Source organism: Tiliqua scincoides, chromosome 2 (assembly GCF_035046505.1).
Source record: "Tiliqua scincoides isolate rTilSci1 chromosome 2, rTilSci1.hap2, whole genome shotgun sequence".
NCBI lineage: Eukaryota > Metazoa > Chordata > Lepidosauria > Squamata > Scincidae > Tiliqua > Tiliqua scincoides.
In genome coordinates this window covers 103,426,488-103,447,510 of record NC_089822.1, presented here as the reverse complement: position 1 = coordinate 103,447,510, position 21,023 = coordinate 103,426,488, and the positions used below count along the sequence as shown (strand labels likewise).

Genomic DNA, 21,023 nt, shown 5'->3' with positions numbered 1-21,023 from the left:
CTTGCCAAGAACCAATTTTCTCAGTGGCCATGCCCAAAATGTGGAATTCCCTCCTGAAGGAAGGTCATCTCCCACTTTCTCAGAAGACCTTCTGCTTTTTATTATTATTCTATGTTTATTCCATCAGCTTCAGGATTGTCATATGTTAATAATAATAATAATAATAATATGTTGTCTGCACTTATCATATTTGTCCTTTTTCTACCCCTCCCCCGCAGATTGCTCTGAAATGGCCTTGGTTTGCTTGTCAGACTTTGAAGCTTATGCTAAAGTACATCTTCCCAAGGCCAGCTGGGATTTTTTTGCAGCTGGTGCCGATGAATGTTGTACCCGGGATGACAACCTGATGGCATATAAAAGGTACAATGAGAGGCTCATCTTTGAAGGACAGGTGAGGGTGGACATCCAAGAGGTACTATGTTAAGTTCTCACACACAACAAAAGGGAATTAATGCCTGGCCCCAAAAACAATATGTGCTAAAAGGAGGCCTGGGTGAAGAACGTGATAGATATTTTGGAATCTCATAAATAAAGTGGAGTAACCCAGCACAAAAACGGATGCACTGTAACAGGGTAATGTATGTGCCTTGAAAGCGTGGGGATGTGCTGCCCATCAGACAGTGCATTTCACATGGAGGGCGCCTCCACTTCAGCCATGCTTAGTGCTCAAAGGGTCCCTAAAGCCTGCAAGAGCACACCTGAGAAAGATGACCCTTCTGCTCCTCTCTCCTACCAAGGCAGAAAAATCCCAAATTCAATTCAGCCTCCAGGAACTCATTCATTGGCATGTGAGGCAAATTCGTTCACTTCTCTGTCACCAGAGCTCAGTGACAGGCATAATCATTGGGTAAAATGAGAGGTAGAACTGGCCTCCATGAGAGACTTGGGGCGCAATCCTAACCAACTTTCCAGTATCGACCTAAGGGCAATGCAGCTTCAAAGTAAGGGAACAGACATTCCCTTACCTTGAGGAGGCCTCCATGACTGCCCCCCAACTGCGGGATGCAGCATATGCCCCATTGGCAGAGCTATATCACAGCTGAAAAACTGGTTCAGATTTGGGCTTTGATCTTTTTTTTCTCCACCCCCACCATTCCCAAATGTCTATATAAAAAATCTTGATATGGATAAAGAGGGATGGTCTTAACATGTGAAGTATGTATAAGTGAACATCTCTAAATAGGGAAGAGGTTACATATTCAAGGAGGTCTCTTCCACACAGCCGTTAAAAATAAAAAAGCAAAACACATCTGGAAAGACACATTCCCCATACCCCTGCCCACTTTTCCTTACATTTTTCACTTTTGAGTCACAATGTAAACATTACATTCTACAGTTAAATGTACTTTTCCTTTTTCCAAATGGTGGAACATGTCAGAACATGTTGGTTTGTGTACATCTTTACAGCTGTTTGGTTCCTTATTTTGCTTCAGTTAATTTCAAAAACCCAACTGTGTGATGTTTCCCGTAATCAGAAATACCTGAGAAACCTGCTCGTCAGAATGGAGGAGTTTCTTTTGGAAGTTCTTTGGGTTTTCCAGTGGGCTCTAACCAGAAAGACACGATTTCACCAGCCTTCTTGTGTCATTTCCTCATTTTCCCAGAATCCGTTTCCGGCCACGAATGCTGCGGGATATGTCCGCAATGGACACGAAGACCACAATCCTTGGCACTAAAATCAGCTTCCCTGTGGGGATCGCTCCCACTGGTTTCCACAAGTTAGCTTGGCCTGATGGAGAGCTGAGCACAGCTAGAGGTATGCCAGAATCTCTTCCCCAGTACCAAAAGGTAGACATTTTAAATTACAATGGAAACATCAAGCAGCTCCTTGATGGGATTAGCAGAGGCCTCCTACTCTGCATGCTAACCTCCTTCCTGGGCTAGGCAGCTCTACATGAGGCCATTCAGAATTATGCCACCTGTGCAGCTGAAAGAGACCCGAGTAGCCACAGAGTTGTCTGAGACAAGGAGGAAAATATTCCCTTTCCCCGAGGAGACTTCTAGCTGGCTCTCAACTAATGCTGAATACAGTACAGGCCAGGTGGCCTGGCTGTGCAAATGCTAGTTCGGATTCGGTTGTAAGTTTGGAGACTGTCTGGAAGGAGAGTAGACTTTGAAGGGGGGATCTATGACCTTTCAACACCATGACAAGAACTGTTCATTAACAGTTGCCTCCAACAGCACATTAGATTGAATTATCTGGGTACCGAAAAAACAGCACAAGCCACGAGAGGCCATGAATTCAGGCTTGGCACACCTCCCTCTGTATGTATCTGAGTTCTGGCTTATCCTGGATTTAATTTGGCTTGATCAACAAAGGATGTGAAACCCAGCCATCTATCTAGTCACTTTCACTGAAGCATGGGTTCAATCTAACAGCCAGTGAAAAGCACAAGTAATCTATTAAAACATTTTTTTCAGAATAAAGGGAGAGGATAAGATGGCGTAGCAAGCCAATTCCAACAAAACAAAGGAATACTTATTGCAAGCTGATTTCTGTGATCAGGTCATTACGTTACTGACTGAAGACTGCCAAAGCTCAGTAAGGAAGTCAGAATTTGCAGGGGTATTACAGCTGAGGGCGCCTTTCTGGGATTTACTTCCAAGTTTAGGAGTGTGTTTAGGATTGCAGCCTCAGATTAAGCGCCTTTTATATTTGTTCATGGCAGGTCACCCTTGCCTTACTTGCATGCTCACAGTTGTAATAGATTCATTCTCAAACTTTTAGCACCAGGATCCACTTTTTATAATGAGAATCTGTCAGGACCCACTGGAAGTGATGTCATGGCCAGAAGTGACATCATCAAGCAGGAAAATTTTTAACAATCCTCAGCTGAATCCTACCCACATTTACCCAGGAGTAAGTCCCATTTACGATCATTGTTAAAAGCATATACATAGTAGCCTGTTAAAAGAACAGATCTATATCCCCCCCCCCCCAAAAAAATCTATATTTCCCAGCTACCGCAATGGGGCAACTTGGACCTGCGACTGGTAAATAGCCATGCAAGTCCACGTGCCCTATATCAGCAGATCAGGCCAAGGGAAGGGGGGGGGAATATGGCATGCGCTGCCAATTCCACCCCTTCCCAGACCCAATTTGCTCACCTGTTCTGATTGCCTGAATGTCCTGATTGCCACCCATCACCACCCTCTTCCCCTCCCCTTCCACCTCCCACACTGGCTTACCTGCCCCGGCACATGTTGCACTAGTGCCGGCAGGACAGTGCAGGTCTTCCTGCCAGTGCTACTAACTGGTGCACTGGAACAACATACTTCACAAGAATGTTTGCGACAGCCTGTGCCAGCAGAGTGCGTGCTCTGCCAGCACAAGTGGGGGATAGGACTGGGCAACAACTCTTCTATATATAACCACCATCACATCTTGTCATGCATTTAAAGATTGTTCGGTGAGATATTTCTCTTTTCACCTTGTAAGTCCTTGTTCTTATTAAACTATCAAGAAAATGATAGGCACCTTCAAATCCCATTGATTTAAGTGGGAAAGAGTTCTGAATGAGCTCACCTGTACTATTAAAATCAGTGGGACCTGAAAGTGCTAAATGTTGAAAGGCTCATACCACATTCTTATTTTAAAAGTCCTCCTCCTGTGTCTGCATTAGTACTCCCTTTCAATAATCTCCCTCTAATGCTTTCATAGTATTTTGTTCTTGCAAGCTTCTAAGGGTGCATACAAGTGTTCATACAAACACGAACCAGCATAGATGTTTCTCAGTTTCTCCCTGCCTTTATTCCTCAGACCTACATACTTAGCACTGGTGTTTTCTTCCTCTGTCCTTCCTACCCATGCTTTAAGTAGACTGTTTTTAAAAACAGAAAGAAAATTACTGTGCTTTTCCAATTAACTGGTTCTTTGGGGACCACCTTGGCTTTTTTTTTTTTTTTTTTTTAAACCAATCTAATTCTTAAAACTTGAAATGCTGCTCCAAAGAGGAAGGGAGATGACTTTGTGATAGCAGAAGTGTTACCAACTTCCAGGATTGACCTGGATTCTCCAGGAATCAACATTGCTGTCTAGGTAACTACTGAAAGCAGTTCTGGGGGTGTTAACAGAGCTTCCTCCTTAGCTTGATGGTATTACATTGTGCAGGGGGAAAAATCTCCAGGAATAGGTTCAATCAGAGTTGACATGCCCACTGTCTCTAATACCACATATACGGTAATTGTAATTACTGTAAAGCAAAGGCATTCACATGTTTTAGAACAGGAATGGCCAGCCTTTTGACTTTAGGGCTCCTGGGCCTTAACAATTGTGTAGAAGAGGGAATTTCAGCAGGTGCAACTTTTCATCTCATAGATGACAAGCTATACCCGCTGAAATTCCCTTTTCTGCACAATTGTTAAAGGCTCAGGAACCCTAAAGTCAAAAGATTGGCCACCCTTGTTTTAAAACGATAACAATCAGAATCATTTTGTGTGTTGAGTTTTTTTTTACTAGTGGAGAAAATAGTTTTTACTAGTTTAAAAAAAGGGAATAGCTTCAGTCAGTGCTGGTAACCCAACAGCCAGTCAGTCAGCACTGCGCACAGCCAGCTTCTACGGGAACCTAGCAGAATGGTTTCTCCTGAGTTCAGTCCTACAAGAAAGATTTTACATCTCACCAAAATAGAGAGCTTCAGCATAATCCTAGGCATGTCTACTTGGAAATAAGATCCACTAACTCTCCTAGAACTTACTCCCAGGTAAGTATATACAGGATTGCAGCCTCAGCCACTTTAATTGTGCATTTCTGTACATACCCAAATTCCTCCTCTCCTGTCACTCTAACTCTGGCATCCACAGGTGCATTAAAAGTCTTGTTCTGTACAGAATAACAAACATTAACCATAGACCAAAGGCAACAGCCCAGCACATTGGGCTTAAACTGTTTCTCCTCACCTCTTTATCTTTTAAAGCTTCAGAAGCCATGAATACCTGCTACATTGCCAGTACTTACTCCTCTTGCTCTGTGGAAGAAATAGCTGCTGCTGCACCTGCAGGTTTCCGATGGTTCCAGCTCTACATTCTCCAGAAGAGGAACCTCACAGAGCGGTTGGTGCAGCGGGTAGAAGCACTGGGCTTCCAGGCCTTGGTGCTCACAGTTGATCTGCCATACCCTGGTAAGAGGCGGGATGACATCCGCAACAATTTCTCATCATCTGCAAGCCTGCCAGTAAAGAACTTTGAAGGGGCCTTTGAGGTTAGTGAATCTTTGACAGAATCCCATAAAAACGGCCTATGAAATTATATGGCCAGAAGGTCCTTTGTGGATACAGAGAACAAGGAACAGACCAATGGGTGAATGAAGACAGAAACTGGATTTATCAGACTTGCACAAGCAAAATCCCTCCAAACAAACAGAATGATATATTGGCGGCCCAATCTATACTAAAGGCAGTGCTGGTGGAATGTGTGTTCCACTGGTGTGGAATGCTGCAAAAGTGCCATAAAGTGCTTTGAGACACTGCAGGGAACCAATGGGAAGCCTGGAGCCAGGGAGCAGCATAGCCATGGCAGCATGCATCCATCACTGCTTGGGCATTAGGATGGATTGGGCTGTGGGTTATGTCTCCAAAAACAGACATGGCACCAAAGGCATGTGCCAGCACATTGGGCTTAATTTGTCCATTTTCCCCCTCCCCCGATATCTTTTAAAGTGGTAGAATCCCTGAATACCTGCTACTCTCCCAATACAGATGCATTCCTCTCATGTGTAATGGGTATGGCATACCTTCAGTCATCCTTTCCAAACCAGAAAGGATCCTAATTACAGAAATACAGAAAGGAAATACAGAAATACAGAAAGGATCCTAATTTCAAGGACTAAAGTACAGGCATCCCCAGTACCTATAGGGAATACATTCCTGCTGCTACCATCGATACCCAAAACCAAAGATAATAACAAATCCTACTCAAATTCCCTCATCACACTCATGATTCACCTTTCTTCATTTGCAAATACTTTGCTAAAGGCAGCTTATTCTTCCATTTGTTTTGGAAAAGGAAGCAGACCGCAAGAACCTAGATTTGCAGCTGCTAGAGGAATGCTGGAGGAAGCAACAGTGAGGTCACTACAAGTCTACAAGACTGTTATGCAGGATCGAAAGAGACCACTGACACCAAAGCTAAGTTTTAAGGCTTTTTATTAGGAGGAATGGAACCTGAACCAAACAAATCAAAATGACCTCGTTCCAAATTCCCTGAGGACCTGAGGCAGGCTCAAGGCAGCAGGACTTGAGGCAAAGGCTGAATGGTTGTTCCCTGGTTCTCAGAGGCTCTCCTAGGGGCTCCTTTCTGTAGCTTGGTCTCTCCCAGCTCACTCCTTGCAGCGCCTCTTCCCTGAAGGTCTCTCTTCCTCTGTAGAGCTCACTCTCCAAGACTCCTCACAGCAGCTCTTCCCTGGTGGTCCCTGAGCTCTCTGTGCTGGTGCAGCCTTTTATAGCCTCAGTGGCTCTGCAGACAGCAGCCTCTACCTTTCCCCCAGTGGTACTTCAGCCTTCTCTCCTGCAGCAGTTTTCCATTTGGTCCTCCAGCTCTCAAGGGCTTGTTACAAGGTACGCAGCAAGTGAGCCTATTGGCTCAGACAAAATTTCATAACTATTGGCTCAGACACTCAGACTGGCTGTCTATTGGCTCATGAAAGGCACAGGCTACGATCCTCTCAGGCCAACTTACAGCAGTCAACTGAGCTCAAGTTCTGCATATATCAACTGCAAGTCTAGTTTCATGCTCTTTGATTCATTTTCCAAAGCAAAAGGGGGGGGAAGCTTTCTTTTGCAAAGTGTTTGCAAACAAAGAGAGGCAAGTCGAGTTCAATGAGGGGAAATTTGAGAACTTCAGCTAAGTGCACAATCCTAACCAGATCTAAGTCCAGTCTAAGAAACCAGAAGTAAGTCCTATTTTATTCAATGGAGCTTACTCACAGGAAAGTGTGGTTAGGATTGCAGCCTAATTAAAACAGCAGATATGGAACCTGTGGATAAGGGGGGATGCCTGTATAGGATGCAACTCCCTGAAATGTGACCTCGTCTAGGTGCTTGAACTTGGACTGACGTCCAGAATATCTCATGATATGATAACCAGCAATGGAGGCATCTTCTTAATAAATAGTGACCTGTAACAGGTGCAAAAAAAAAGACAACTGAACATGACTTGTCAATTTAACTTTAACCAAGCATTGAAAGAGCTTTCCTTACCATCAGGAAGAACATGTGCAAACCCCTAACTCTTTGAAATACAAAAGTCTTCTGCAATTTTCCAAAGAGAAGGCGTGGAAGAGCTTAGAACCCAAACCACATGTTAAGAAGAAGGGTATTGAAAAGCTGGAGTGGGTTCAGGGAAGGAGTGACAATGATGGGGAGGGGTGTGGAAACCAAGTCCTATGAGGAATGGTTAAAGAGCTTGGTATGTTTAGCCTGGAGAAGCGAAGACTATGGGGCGATATGATAGCTATCTTCAAGTATCTGAAGAGCTGTCATGCAGAAGAAGAAGAGACCTTTCTGTGGTTTCTGAGGGCAGAACTAGAACCAACTAGTCTCGTTGACTAGGATCAACTATATTTAGGCTAGATATAAGAGAAAACTGCATAACCATTGAGAGCCCAATCCTGAGCTCAGTGCTGTGGCTTTCCGCCGGAGTGCACAGTTGCAAACATGCCATAAGTCACATCTGTGAGGCTTACCACCGGGCCAGCACCCATGTTAGCCCAGTGCTGGGCTAGTGCCAGGTGGGCACCTATCCTCTGCTGCTTGGTGGTCTCATAGACCGCCGAGCCGCTGCATGGTAAGTGGGGGTGGGGAGAGGGTGAGAAGGAGGTGTTCCGGGGAGGCATGGGGAGGATGGAGAGAGGATGGGCGGGAGGCGTGCCGGGGGGAGGCAGGGAGGCGGGTCCCATGGAGCTCTGCTCCACCGGATCCAAGGCATTCATGTGAGGCTCAGCGCCCTACACGAACACCTTTTGGTTGGCGGTAAAGTGAGTAGCCCCATTGCAGGGCTGCTTCTCTTACCCGGGGGAAGGGGATGAAAGTCGCCTTCTCCAGAGGTGCCGCCCAAGGCAGGTTGAGGCGCACAGGATGCGGCAGCAGCCGTTCTTGGTGCCGCTGCAGCCACGCTAGCCAGGCAGTTCAGGATTGGGCTGTAAGAGCCCCATTTGGTTGAATTTTCATTTATTCCAGAATGAAGACAAGAGCTCCAAAGATGTTCATTTTCATTATCACATCCATGATTCATTTGGATGGGTTACTTCTTTCAGAGTTGACAGAATTTGCCACAGCCAGTACCTTTTGGCACCAATACATTGTTTTCCCATAATGCCCTGAATGTTCCATTGTCCCAGAGCTTTGTGAAGAAAATTGCAGCCATCATTTTCTCCCCCCCCCCCCAGACTGATGCAACATGCAGAGCCTTGTGGGAAAACAAAATGGCAGCAACTAAGTGGAGATCACAAGCAATGGGGGACAATGACCCAAAACTAATAAGGCACATGAAAACAGATGGAATTAATTACAAAAATAGATGTAAGCTCCATGGAATGCTTTCTGGATTTAAGACCGTTTTCTTTCTTGCATACACCTATTTACCAGGGGCAACCTGCTCCTATTAAATCAGTGACAAGATAGGGTCAGTGTCTTGCTTTGGGGGAATGCCTTGTTAAAGTTTTGTTAGGATTTGAGAGTTGAATTGCTACAGTTGACTCCTTGAAGGTTGAACAATTCAGGGCCTCTAGAAGTTGGAGAACACCCTGATATAAAGCACATGCAGTCCCAAGCCCCAAGTATAACCATGGAGCGCATAACCTTCACTTTCACGGACTGGGGAGAGTTGTTTTGGGACCTGATAGCAGATGAATGTTTTTCCAGCATATCTTGAACCTCAGGGACAAAAATATCCTTGGCTTGTAGGGCAGTGTAGGACAGGCTTTTACAGTCAATGCAATATCACAGACAGAATAAAAGCATTGGCAGTGCTCAGAGAGTAACCCTTGATCTGCCAGGCACCAGCCCTTTAGCCCACCAAGGTTGTACCCTTTGTGTCTTAGGATTTCTGAGGAGACTTGAGAAGTCAGCCCTAGGAAGAAGCTTCAGGTTGCTAGCTTGTGTGGAGATGTGACTGTGAATGTATGAAGGCTTCAAATTCAGTCAATAGTCAGCATTCAGTCGCATTTGAGAAAGGTGGGCTTCCAAAAAGGCATGTCTGACGTGGAAACCACATCTCTAAAAGAGCAAGTTCTTGTGCCCAAATGGGAAGGTTGTGAAGCTGCTGGCAACATGCTGGCACAGATAGACAGCTGAGCTAGAAAACCACAGGGGGCACCTACATCTGATATACAAGCCAGAAATTTTAGAATCTTTAGCCTTCTCATAATTTTGTCACTAAGATAAGTAATGACACCTTAAGGGTGTATGCTATTCTTTTTTCTGAGGGAAGCAAAATAATACAAAACTAGCATCAGGATAAGTCTCATTTAATGATTAATTTCAAGTAGAACAAAATTCCTTCAGACCTCAAACATGTCAATAGGTTTCTGGCCTTCCTTGCGTCAGGCGTTTCACGCACTTTTCCCTGAAGAGGCTCAGTGGCCTTGCAGAGGAGCAAAGCCTTGAACTGACGAATGGAACATTCTGCTTTCACAGTCTCTTCCCTGTGGGATGTTGCAGCTTGGCTTCTAAACAGCCATTTTTGTGGATTTTGACCTTCGGTCTACATTCCATTCAAACAGCATGTTTGGCTAAACAGCAAACTTAACTACAGTTCTTTGCAATGTATCCCTGCAAGTGGTTGATCTGAGAGGCCAGCAAAGCACACAAAAAGCTTGCTGCGCGAAGGGAGCTTTATATCACTTCCTGTACTGTCTATTTCTCCCAATCCTGAGCCATTGTAGCAGTGGTAGATCTTTTTTACTTTCCACATCATGGTTGTAGCCCACTGAAGTCAGACCATCAGTAACACTTGCCCTGCACTCCACAATAAACACACAAGACAAGTTACTTGGAATATACCACAGGTTACTGAAGGTCAATCAAACCCTTGAATAAACTTGCAGTAGGCCCTGCTTCAGAACTTCTCCCCTTTAGCAAGGGCATCTAAACTAAAAGAGACAACAAGTGGTTGTATATTCCTTTTTCAGACCTTCCCACTGGGAATCAGAGGAAGAGAAAATGTGGAGGGGAGGATTGTGCTGAGAGTGGGGGGAGAGGGGGGGGAGCAGAGGCTGGCACATCATCAGGTAAGGGGGCAGCGTTTGCTTGATGTTTCAAGGGTTAGGCGGTCTTGGGCCAGCCCTGGTCTTCAGGCCCATTCTGAATGTATGTGCAATAAAGTAAGGTACAAGAGGCTTTCGAACACACCCCAGAATCCTCTGCAGAAATTCCATGATGGACAAGTGGTTGTAGAAAGATGCCTTGAAAACAGCAAATCTGAAAACCAGTGCCAACAAGAGAAAGGGATTGCTATAATACAGGGGTCTCCAAACCCTGGCTCGGGGGCCAGATGCGGCCCGCAGCGAGCCTCTATTCAGCCCGTGGCCAGCCTCTGATCCCCTGAGAGCCTCTGGCCCAGTTGACCAAACACAACCAGAGTTGTGCTTGTGGGGTGGGGGAATGGGGGTCCATTTAATTGTGTGCTTAATTTCTTGGGCTGTGTTCATGCTTGGAGAAGTCCTGGACATTTGAGCCCATTCATTTATTCATTCATCTAAGTTCCATCTCTAATGTATTTATTTGAATTTTATATCTAATTTTTTTTCCCGGCCCCCGACACTGTGCCAGATATTTGATGCAGCCCTTGGGCCGAAAGGTTTAGAGACCCCTGCTATAATACAAAATAATAACAAATAAATTGCAAAGAGAAATGGAGAACATACCTAAATATGACTACACTATGGGAAGGGCAAGGCAATGGAAAGTTCCTCACAGGACCCATACACCAAAGTTTACCATAACCTTCAGACATATAGTGTGATCACACCAGTAGTGTGATCAGTCATTAGGTTTCTTTCTGTCCCTCTGCTTCAGGGTGAAGAAAATTCAGAATATGGGCTGCCACCTGGCGCTATAGACTGTTCTCTCAAGTGGAATGACATCTACTGGCTACAGAACTTGACGCGCCTGCCTATCATCATCAAGGGAATCCTGACAAAGGAAGATGCAGAACTGGCAGTGAAACATGGAGTTCAAGGGATTATTGTATCCAACCACGGGGGGAGACAGCTGGATGGAGCACCTGCGACGGTAAGTGATGGACCTTCATCTCCCATGTTCACATGTGCAGGAATATCCATAGCTAAGATTTATTTGCTTGTGCACTTGAATAACATGTGTGTTTATGCCTATGCAAATGCTACAGAAATATAGAAACAGAGTTGGGAGGAAGAAGAAGTAAAACCTGGATTGAAGAAAAGGGTTGTTTTGTTTGTGCAACATGAAGGTGGGAAACAAGCTCCTTGTTTGGGGTTCAAGGCACAAAAATTGTCGACAACAATGTTGCATTTTCTTCTGTGCATCAAAGATTTTAAGATAACCTGTTCTTTGTGTGAGAGCTCTGAGTTACTTGAAGCTAAGAAGATGAGAATGGGTTTCTCGAGAAAGAGACTTGAAAAAAAGAGAAAAAGGCACCTTTCAGTGGACCTGCTGTTTGAACACCCAAAATTGGTTTGCCTGGGCTCTGAAGCATCAGACCCTAAAGGTTGGAAGATGAAACCCAGGAAGATCAGGGCTGGATACCTGGGGCCTCAGGGTGTAACCTGATGATGGACATTGGGGAGACAAACAGCCCAATCTTTTGTTATGCTGCTGGAATGAGCACTCCAACAGTGTAATGCGCTTTCCAGCTGTTGCAAATGCAACAGAGGACAAGATTATATGAAGCATGAAGGGCTACACTGGGAAAAGGATAAACAACTACCCCCATTCCCTTGTGTGAACAGAAGTGCCACTCATTCACACAAGAGCGCATTAGAATCCAACAGAATGTCTTTCAGAATAAAAGACAACATTAACCATGCAGGCCTAGGCATGTCTACTCAGAAGTAAATACCATTGCGTTCAATGGGGCTCACTCCAAGAAAATGCATATAGCATTGCAACCTAAGGCCATTGACCAGCCTAGAACCAGACTTACCTAACTCTGTGCTACAGTGGGGCCATGAAACTTTGAACAACTGCATGCAAAATTAACTACTGTAATAAAAAATTATGAATTATTTTCAACACAAAAAGAAATTCAAGAAAGAATCAGAAGGTCTACTGGCAGATATTGTGTCTCATCTACTTTGGCCCTAATCTCATGTCTCTTGAGCACGCATACATGTAGCAGCGCAAGATGCTGCTTTGGGAAGCACCCAAGGCTTGTTATGGCCTTGTTGCTTGTTGGGAGTGTAGAGCACTGAAAGATGTCACAGTTTGGATGCTGCTTGGGAAGCCCACAAGGCCTAGGGCCTGGTGGCTTGCTGGGAGTACAGAAAGCAGATGCACTGAAGGGTTAGTAGGAACTGAAATAGCAAGGAATCAGAGCAAGGATGAGATGGCAATCATGGATTCAAAGGGTATAATGCTGGCAGGAGAGCTCGAAGCAGAACGCTGGGAGATCGAGAGAGAATGCGCTCCTCCTGGCTAGCCTGCTCAGCCCTTATTGAATCTTAAAAATATGACACAATACTATTACAACATTAAGGGTTATTAAAGGTTAATAAGATTATACTGGCTGCCTACTAGCTAGCTTAACCACAATACACATTCCTGAGATATGATTCTGTTGTTCACAGCACTGGGTTCAGAGTCATCACCAAGGCCAAGAGTTTGCTCTTGCCACGCAGGCGCAGAATGTGTTCTGCTATTGCCACATTTGCCAAGGCCTTCAAAACCTAGTGCTTGTACATTCTATATTTACTACACATACATATAACATGAATGCTAGAAGGTGTCAGTCAGTGTTCCGCTTGGCATTTGACATGCTGTGTCTAATAAGGTTGATTCTGAACTGTGGACAACATACTGTAGGACAATTCTGGTTTTATAGCATAGCCTCAAGAATATGTGCTTGGCCTTTAAATAGGTGCAAGCCAGACGCTTGCAGAATTCATGAGTATAGCATTCAGTCAAACATAATCATCTGTTTCTGTATGGTGGGAAGAGGCTTGTACAGTGATCTGTGGTTATGAGAATAAGGTGTAGGAAGGGTATCTATGAACCACTGGAAGGTTTCTCTGTGTCTTCTCCCCACATATGTCTCTCTCTCTGTGGCCATTTGTGAGTTTTTCATTTGTTCTTTCCTTGCAGATAGATGCTCTGCCTGAAATCGTAACCGCGGTGCAAGGCAAAGTTGAAGTTTATTTGGATGGAGGGATACGAACAGGAGGCGATGTACTAAAAGCGCTAGCGCTTGGGGCAAAATGTGTCTTTATTGGAAGGCCTGCCTTATGGGGTCTGGCCTATAAGGTGACTAAGCATAGAGTCTGTATGAATAACTGTGTGGACAGCAATCATCTTGTGTTGATCAAAGCAGACTTTCTCCCTTTCCTTTCCCACTTGCAGTGGGTCATGTCTCGCATTTCTTTTTGTATTGCATTTTTGCTCAGTGCTGCACTAATTAGGCTGTCTAGTTCTCTCCAGGCAGATGTGATGTTCACCTCCAATATTTGTGACCCATGGCTGTGCATCAACACACTACCTTCTCAGTCTACTTCAGGCTTCTGATGAAGTGGACTACTGCCTCTGAAAAACTCATGCCACAATAAGTCAATGAGGACATGCTCCAGGGCTAGAATATGGGCGTGAAGATCGGTTTGCCAAGTGGGAGCTTTAAAACCAGCTTGCAGTTCAGCACAGGAAAGATTTGTGTCCATAAAGCCAAGCCCCACTGTGGGCATGTGGACCTTTAGGTTGGTGTAAAGGGGCTTGCTCTATTGCAGCCTTACATCCCTCCTGTGACATAGTGCTTCTGTGTATTTTATAGAGTGTTTCACTTGTTCCTTAGAAAAGCAATATTCCTTATAATATTTGTCAGCCTTCATTGAGTCCTTGATCTTTCTCCCAATTGTTCTTGTGGGAAATGTAACTCCCAAAAAAGTTACCAAAGGAAAGAAAGGAAGTCAGCATGTTGCCCTCGGTGAAGTCAAGATAACATGAGGGGTTCTTCAGGAAAGCATGAGAAGTGTAAAAGATGAGGAGAACCATCATACTGCAAAAAGGGGATGCTTGCTAGACGGTTGTCTTTATTCAGGACTCACCTGAGGTCTGTCCCCTAACTTGGAATTTAACCTCCTCTTCTTTTGCCATCCCAGTTTGGATGTCTGCAACTGATAAACTAGGGCAGCAGTAGTAGTGTTACTCTTTGGAGCAGTAATTTTCAACCTTTTTCATCTCATGGCACGCTGACAAGGCACTAAAATTGTCAAGACACACCTTCAGGTTTTTGACAATTGACAAGGCACACCATGCTGCCAGTGGGGGCCCACAATCCCCATTGACCCTACTAATAAATGACCTTCCCCCACATTCCTGTGGCACACCTGTGGACCACTCCCAGCGGCACAGTGGTTGAAAATGGCTGCTTCGGAGAGCTTCAGACAGTACGTTAGACCCCAAGCCTATGCATGTCTACTCAGAAGTAAATCCCAGTATAGTCAATGGGGCTTACTCCCAGGTAAGTGTGGATAGGATTGCACCCTTAGAGCCAGATCCTATCCAAATTTCTAGTGTTGATGTAGCTGTGCCAATGGAGCATGTGCTGCATCCTGCAGTGGGAAGGCAGTCGCAGAGACCTTCTCAAGGTAAGAGAATGTTTGCTTGCTTACCTCAGGGCTGCACTGCAGCTGCATTGGCACTGGAAAGTTGGATAGGATGGGGCCTTTAATTAGCCTGTCTCATCCCACATGCTTATATTCATGGTATACACCCAGCATGTTTGAGTCGGCAGGAAAGAGGTATCCTTGCTCTCTTTCACTCCACAATCAGCCTTCTATCATCTTGTTCAAACAGATTAGACCGGTTTTTGTAGTGCTTCAACAGCTGTTTGATTAGAGGGGACAGTAGGACAAAAGAAGGGAGCATGTCTACTTTGGGAAATGATGCCCTCCTCTCCCAAAAACCATTGTCCAGCTTCAGCCTATGTTGGCTAATATGATTTACAGTGTTTCTGTTTTTTTGGAACAGGGAGAAGAAGGACTTAAAGAAGTACTGAAGATTTTAAGAGACGAATTTCGTCTGTCAATGGCTCTGGCTGGTAAACATTTTCCCCTGCTAGGATTGTTCCCCTTCTTATGAGCTGCTTTGTAGCTAAAATGTGCATCTGATCTTATACCTGCCAAAAGAAAGGAGGAAAATGGAACGATGAGGTCAAGGCAGAGGCTAAGACTCCAAAGAATATATAATACTAGATGATAGCATTTGTAATGCAAGCATACTGCAGGAGCACAGATTTAAAAGTAAATGGACTAACAGTACAACCCTAGGCATAGCTACTCAGAAGTAAGTCTGATTTCAATGGGACTTACAGCCTAATTCTATACTTACTGGCCAGCGTCCTAGCACCTCTTCCACTGGTGCCGACTGCTGTAATGCAGCCAGTGCCATTGTAAAAGGTGCTCCCGCAGTGCACCTAGTAGTGCACTGCCAGGGACACTGGTGGGAAGGCCAAAGCTTTTCCACCCATGTTGTTGGCTCTCAGGAGCAGGCAAATCAGCAACAGAGGTGGGAGGGGGTAGAGAGAACATAATGGGGGTGAGGAGGGGTGAATCTGGGCAGGGAGGGGGCATATCAGGGTGGGAAAGCTGCAGGAGGGGTGGATCTGGTGGCAACAGCATGCACCAGATCCTATCCCCCTGTCTTGCAGCCTCCCTGCCCCCTTTCTCTCCTTGGACTTGCACCAGCGAAATCACTAGTGCAGGTCTGAGGAGACCTGTCGCAGGTCGGGAGGCTTACAGAGGTGTAAGGGAATTTAAATTAGCCTCTGAAGCCTCCTGGTCTGCCCCCCTCACACTGGATACAGTGTGCCCATTTTTGATGCTGCTGCACCAGCACACACACAATAGGATTAGGCTCTTGGACCCAAGTAAATGTGCATAGGATTGCAGCCTAAGAGCATCCCGTGGGCACAATGCAGGTTCTCAAGAGAACTGTATGGGAGCTGTGGAAGAGCTCTGCTGTGCTTTTGTGTACTTGCCATACATTTCTGTGAACATTGCGCTGGAGAACCTCCCACTGGAGTTTACCCTTAGTTTCCATCATGATTTTAACTACTAGGTTTTATTGTTTTCAAATCAGAAAAGTATATCTACTGTTTGTGCCATTGCTGCTCTTACTAAGCATTCACTGATCAACTCCTTCCCATTTTCCTCCCCACCCACATGTTTCTCTATTCAAAGTGTTCCAAATTCTGCTAAACATTATCATGATCAAGTCTCACCAAAACAAGCGAAGAAGTCTGTTGTGACCAATTCAAGTCTCTTTATTTTGTGTGGGCTGTAGACATGATACTTGTAGTGAGACAGGAGCCATTATCTCTCTTTGGTATGATTTGAGTGGAATGAACATAAGACTGCTGAGTTTCAACAGACAACAGACATAACTGATAATACACCTAAGTCATAGTTTTTCTTTGAGGTAGAAAGATTCCTGACACTTAACTGTAAGAGCAGAATTACATTCTAGATATGTAGTAAAATTCATGGAGATGCTTCACAACTCTCACCAAGACTCTTCATCCTAACCCAGATTGTGCCATCAGTTAAGTGGGTAGCTTTGTATGAAACAAGCTTTTCTGATTTGGCCTACATTTCTTGCTAGGTAAAAAAAAAGCAAATGCTCCAACCTTATTCCCCATGTACTCCTGATTCCTGGAATTCTATAGCAACTAACAGCATTCTACATACGAACATTTACGTTAACAGATCTCAAAATGCATTGGATAAATAACCCATTTTTTCCCAGCTCATAGGTGTACACCAGGGGTGCTCAATAGGTGGATTGCGATCTACCGGTAGATCGCGAGGCAAAATGAGTAGATCGCGGAGCCCTGTCTCTCCAAACTGTTAATATGTCAGTTTCGTCTAGTGACTAGACGAAACTGACATATTTAGCTGACACTAAACTGACACTGAAACTGACACTTTAGCTGCTCTTCAGGCATGCAGCAACAAAACTGACGAAACTGACTAGACTCTAGTCAGTTTCATCAGTTTCGTGGTGCTGCATGCTGGAAGAGCAGGAGCTAAAGTGGGCGGCGGCGGGAGGGGGAGCTGGGCTGCACTGGACTGAGGCGCTTCCTGGGGCTCCGTAGCGGAAGGGGGAGGGGCAGGCGTTCGAGATGGAGTCGCTCTGATGGTGGTTGCCGCGGGAGGCCCTGAGTGACCCTCCCCTTCCCTTCCAGTCAGGTCCGGCCCAACCCAGCCCAGCCATGCCCAGCCGTAGTTCAGCAAGGCTGGGCATGTGCCTCTTGGGGGGACCTGTGGCTGCTCCCAGTATGTGGGGTGGGGAGAGAGGAGAGGCCTCCCGTGTGCTTCCTGAAGCATCTGGTGGGCCACTGTGGGGCACAGGAAGCTGGACTTGGTGGGCCTCCTCTGACCTGGTCCAGCAGGGGCTCCATACTTCAAAGGGGCTGTCTGTCAGACGCTTCTTCCCCCCTGGTAGATCTCCAGGCCTTGCTGGGTTTCAAAGTAGCTCTCGAGCCAAAAAAGTGTGAGCACCCCTGGTGTACACATTTGGTCCTGAACATTGGTCAGAAATGGCTTAAAATGATCCTGGTTTTCTGTCCAGAGGGGGACTCAAAGTGGTGAAAAGCAAATTCTTAAGAATTATACGAGTAATAACTCGTAATAAGTATCAGAACATTTTAAAAAGTCCAACCCAAAACCTAACAGAGCAAAAGCAGTCAGCAGAACACTGCATTCACCACCCATCCTGCATAGCAGTGGCTCAAACAAAATCCAATCAGTCCCACAAAAACATTGCCTAAAAGCTAGATCTGAACAAGAAAGTGGATTGAAAATAAAGGGTCTAAGCAGGCTTCCTAAGGATGGTTAGCTCCAAAACTGAAAAGAATTTGTACTTTAAAAATCAAACTCAGGAAAGTTTCATTCCAAGGAACCTTGCTATTGTGTGATGTGCTGAGCACTGAATGGATGCCCTTTGTCCTGAGCTTGTGTATTTTCATCCAGGCTGCAGAAACGTCTCAGAAATTGGCCCACATCTTCTTCAGTACTCCAGGCTGTAAAGGATCCTCCAGCAGGTGCTCTTCAGAAATCATCACAACCACCATCACAATGCATGGTTTTTGGAGTGACGGAAAAGGTTCTCAAAGCCAGATCAGAAAATGTGCTACCAGACTGGAGCACTCTCTTGTGTGTACCCAGTAGACAGCTTACTGTTGCCTCAGCTCTTCACCTGACAACTGATGAGATCGACTTCTTTTCTTCTCAAGACTGTCTCCCAACCTCAGAAACGTTCTTAAGAAACATTCAGCCCTGGCACAATGGTGCAACGTTTTCTCACTCTGTAGCTTGCCCAGACAATGCCATGTGCACTGCTCAACAGCTTTATGCTCTGACTGGATTTTTTAATATTAAAAGGACTGTATTATTTGCATCCAGGTGGGCCTCATGCAGAGCCTAGAAATCAATTCAAATCCACCTACTGACCCCACCCCACCCCCGCTGAAACTCACTTTTTAAGACACAGAGTGAAAAAGGAAGATGTACAGATTAATGATCTCATTTATTTTCCAAATGTATTGCTTTTTTGAATAATTCCCTGGTACAGCTCTTGTTCATGCTGGTGGGATGAGTGCAACAGAAATTCCAGGTGGATTGCGCCCATAAACCTTGCTATGCACGAGCTGATAGATACCTCATGTGCCAGCAAGTGGCACAAGGATGCCAAGCAAAACGGAATAATGGAGACTTAAATCTTTTCTTCAGCAGTAAAGCATCTTCATATTTTTGCAGCAACACACTCTGAATAAATGAAAACCCTGATTTCTGTTCACCTCCATTGTCTTGGCCGTACTTTCATCAGGAGTTAAGTGGAGGTAGACAGCAAGACTCAGAGGGCAATCCTGGAATTGAGTTAATCTGGCACAAATCCCTTGCGTGGCTTCTGGGTGCTGTGAATGTGCTTTATGTTTGTACCACCGCGGGAGTTGAGGAAGTTGTTGCAAGGACTGTGCTGGTCTATTCCACTGGATTGACCTCTGAGCCGCCAGTGTGAGGGTTTGGGAGGGTGTTTCAGGGGCATTCTGGGACAGGTGGTGCGTGGGCTAATGGGCGGGCCAGGCCTGGGAGGGGGGTGGCACATAGGCCAGATCCTAACCCCCCTCCCGAGCAAACCGGCTTTATACCATGCTGTGCAGATCTGTGCCAGTGCTTTAGCTAGCGCAGATCTGAGTAGCCCCATTGAGGTGGCTGGAGTCTTACTCAGGATCAGGGGACTTTACTCTGAGTTGCGCCAGGTTGACCTCTAACCCTGCGCTGGATTCAGTGCAGGCCAGGTGGCCTGCCTATTCCAGCACAAGTTAGGATTGGGCTGCCCAAGAAAGATACCAAAACTCCCTTTTTGAGTTTTGAAAGCTACCAGACAAGTTGTCCTAAAGAATAGCCAGTTCTTTCTACTGTGTTTGTAACACATAGCTCCTGAAGGTTTGTTTTTGTTATGGAGAAGGCTGATAAGTTATTATAAGAAAGCTCTGAACAATCTGTGATTTAAGCAGGCAGAAAGTCAAAACCCGTCCTTGAGAGCTGGTCTTGTTTAGATCATCTGGCATTGTCTCTCAGAAAGGGTGCCTTTCTATGTCCTTCACTGAGGCTCTTATATTTGTTCTGTTGATAACAGTCCTTGCTGGCAAATTCATAGTTGCCTAGATAAGTAGTAAAAATAACATTAAATCGGCCAGTATAATAAATTTCAAGGATGTTCACCTGGCTATGCAGCAGCAATATATTACAATGACAAAAAATTTCATGGTCCCTGCACAGTTGGCTCGAGGGACCCCAAAGGATTCCATGAGGTATTGAGGAACATACTCGACCCTCTGAAAAGGAACACGAACATCACTACTGGCTTGATTTTAAGGCTTCTAATCCTGCATTTAGCTAATCGGCAGAGTACAGTTATAATAAACTTAGATATCTGAAAAGGCTAGAGGGTAAAGGCAGGAAGAAAGGCAAGATTCATTTTGATTCAACTGAAACAGATGTTATCATGAGTGCTCTGAAAGATGTGTATTAAAGCACACACATGTGCCCCAAAAATAATCTTATTAAGGAAACTTTTGTTGCCAGAGATAAAGCACCAAAATTTGTGCAAAACACACATTGCAGTAGAAAGTCCAGTTAGGAAGCTTTGCAGTTCATAACCAAGCTGGCAGCCTTCCAGGGGGTGATGGGAAGGGCTAACCCAGGGGCCTTATCCACACCAGGGGTGGACAGCATGTTTGCAGAACACCCACACCAATGGCAGGTTGCTTCTTTGCCTGCATAAGGCATTGTGTTCATTCCCATGTGTCTCTAGTTGAAAGATCCTTGGATTTGTAGGATGATGTGCCAAATAGGGCCAAGACTTACAGGTATTTAGCCTTGGATCCCATCCCCAAGATATCTCATTATTTTTATGCAAATGTTCCAAAATCCAAAACACTTCCAGTCTCAAGCACTTTGGGGATACTCAACCGTATTTGTATTTACATTTTGCATTTACCCCCACTGAACACAATATTTTGATCTCTGTATGCAGTATCAAGTCATCTGCATTTTGCCTGCTTACTGTGTAATCTCCTGGTTTGCACATAGCCTATGTATTTTGCACATGCGCTATGAAACCCTATTCCAATGTGCCTGACATCTCCCTGGCTTGTCTGCATTGAAAGCCTGTATTTTCATTTTACTTGTAAAGTGTTCCTAGTACATCTGCATTTTAGCTGCTATGGTTAAGCCTTTGGATCAATCCCACAGGTGACATCCTCTATCTACATTTTGATTAGAAAAGGATTCCTTGATTGTGAGCTGGAGCACATCAGCCCCCATTGTGAGTCCACTG

At 45.1% G+C, this 21,023-nt stretch overlaps 1 protein-coding gene across 4 annotated transcripts; it reads left to right on the top strand.

Annotated features, from left to right (window-relative positions):
* Nucleotides 1–229: 229 nt before the first annotated feature.
* On the top strand, nt 230–18,207 carry HAO2 (hydroxyacid oxidase 2). Of its 4 annotated transcripts, XM_066617232.1 has the most exons (8): nt 230–360; nt 1,605–1,756; nt 4,917–5,200; nt 6,054–6,062; nt 11,013–11,228; nt 13,275–13,433; nt 15,150–15,219; nt 18,152–18,207. In XM_066617232.1, exons 1-8 carry the CDS (start codon nt 230–232, stop codon nt 18,205–18,207), a joined length of 1,077 nt encoding a protein of 358 aa, XP_066473329.1. The 4 variants fall into 4 exon arrangements, with proteins under 4 accessions (XP_066473329.1, XP_066473330.1, XP_066473331.1 ...); XM_066617233.1 differs by lacking the exon at nt 6,054–6,062; XM_066617234.1 differs by lacking the exon at nt 6,054–6,062 and having other exon boundaries at nt 4,917–5,204; nt 11,029–11,228.
* Nucleotides 18,208–21,023: the final 2,816 nt, after the last annotated feature.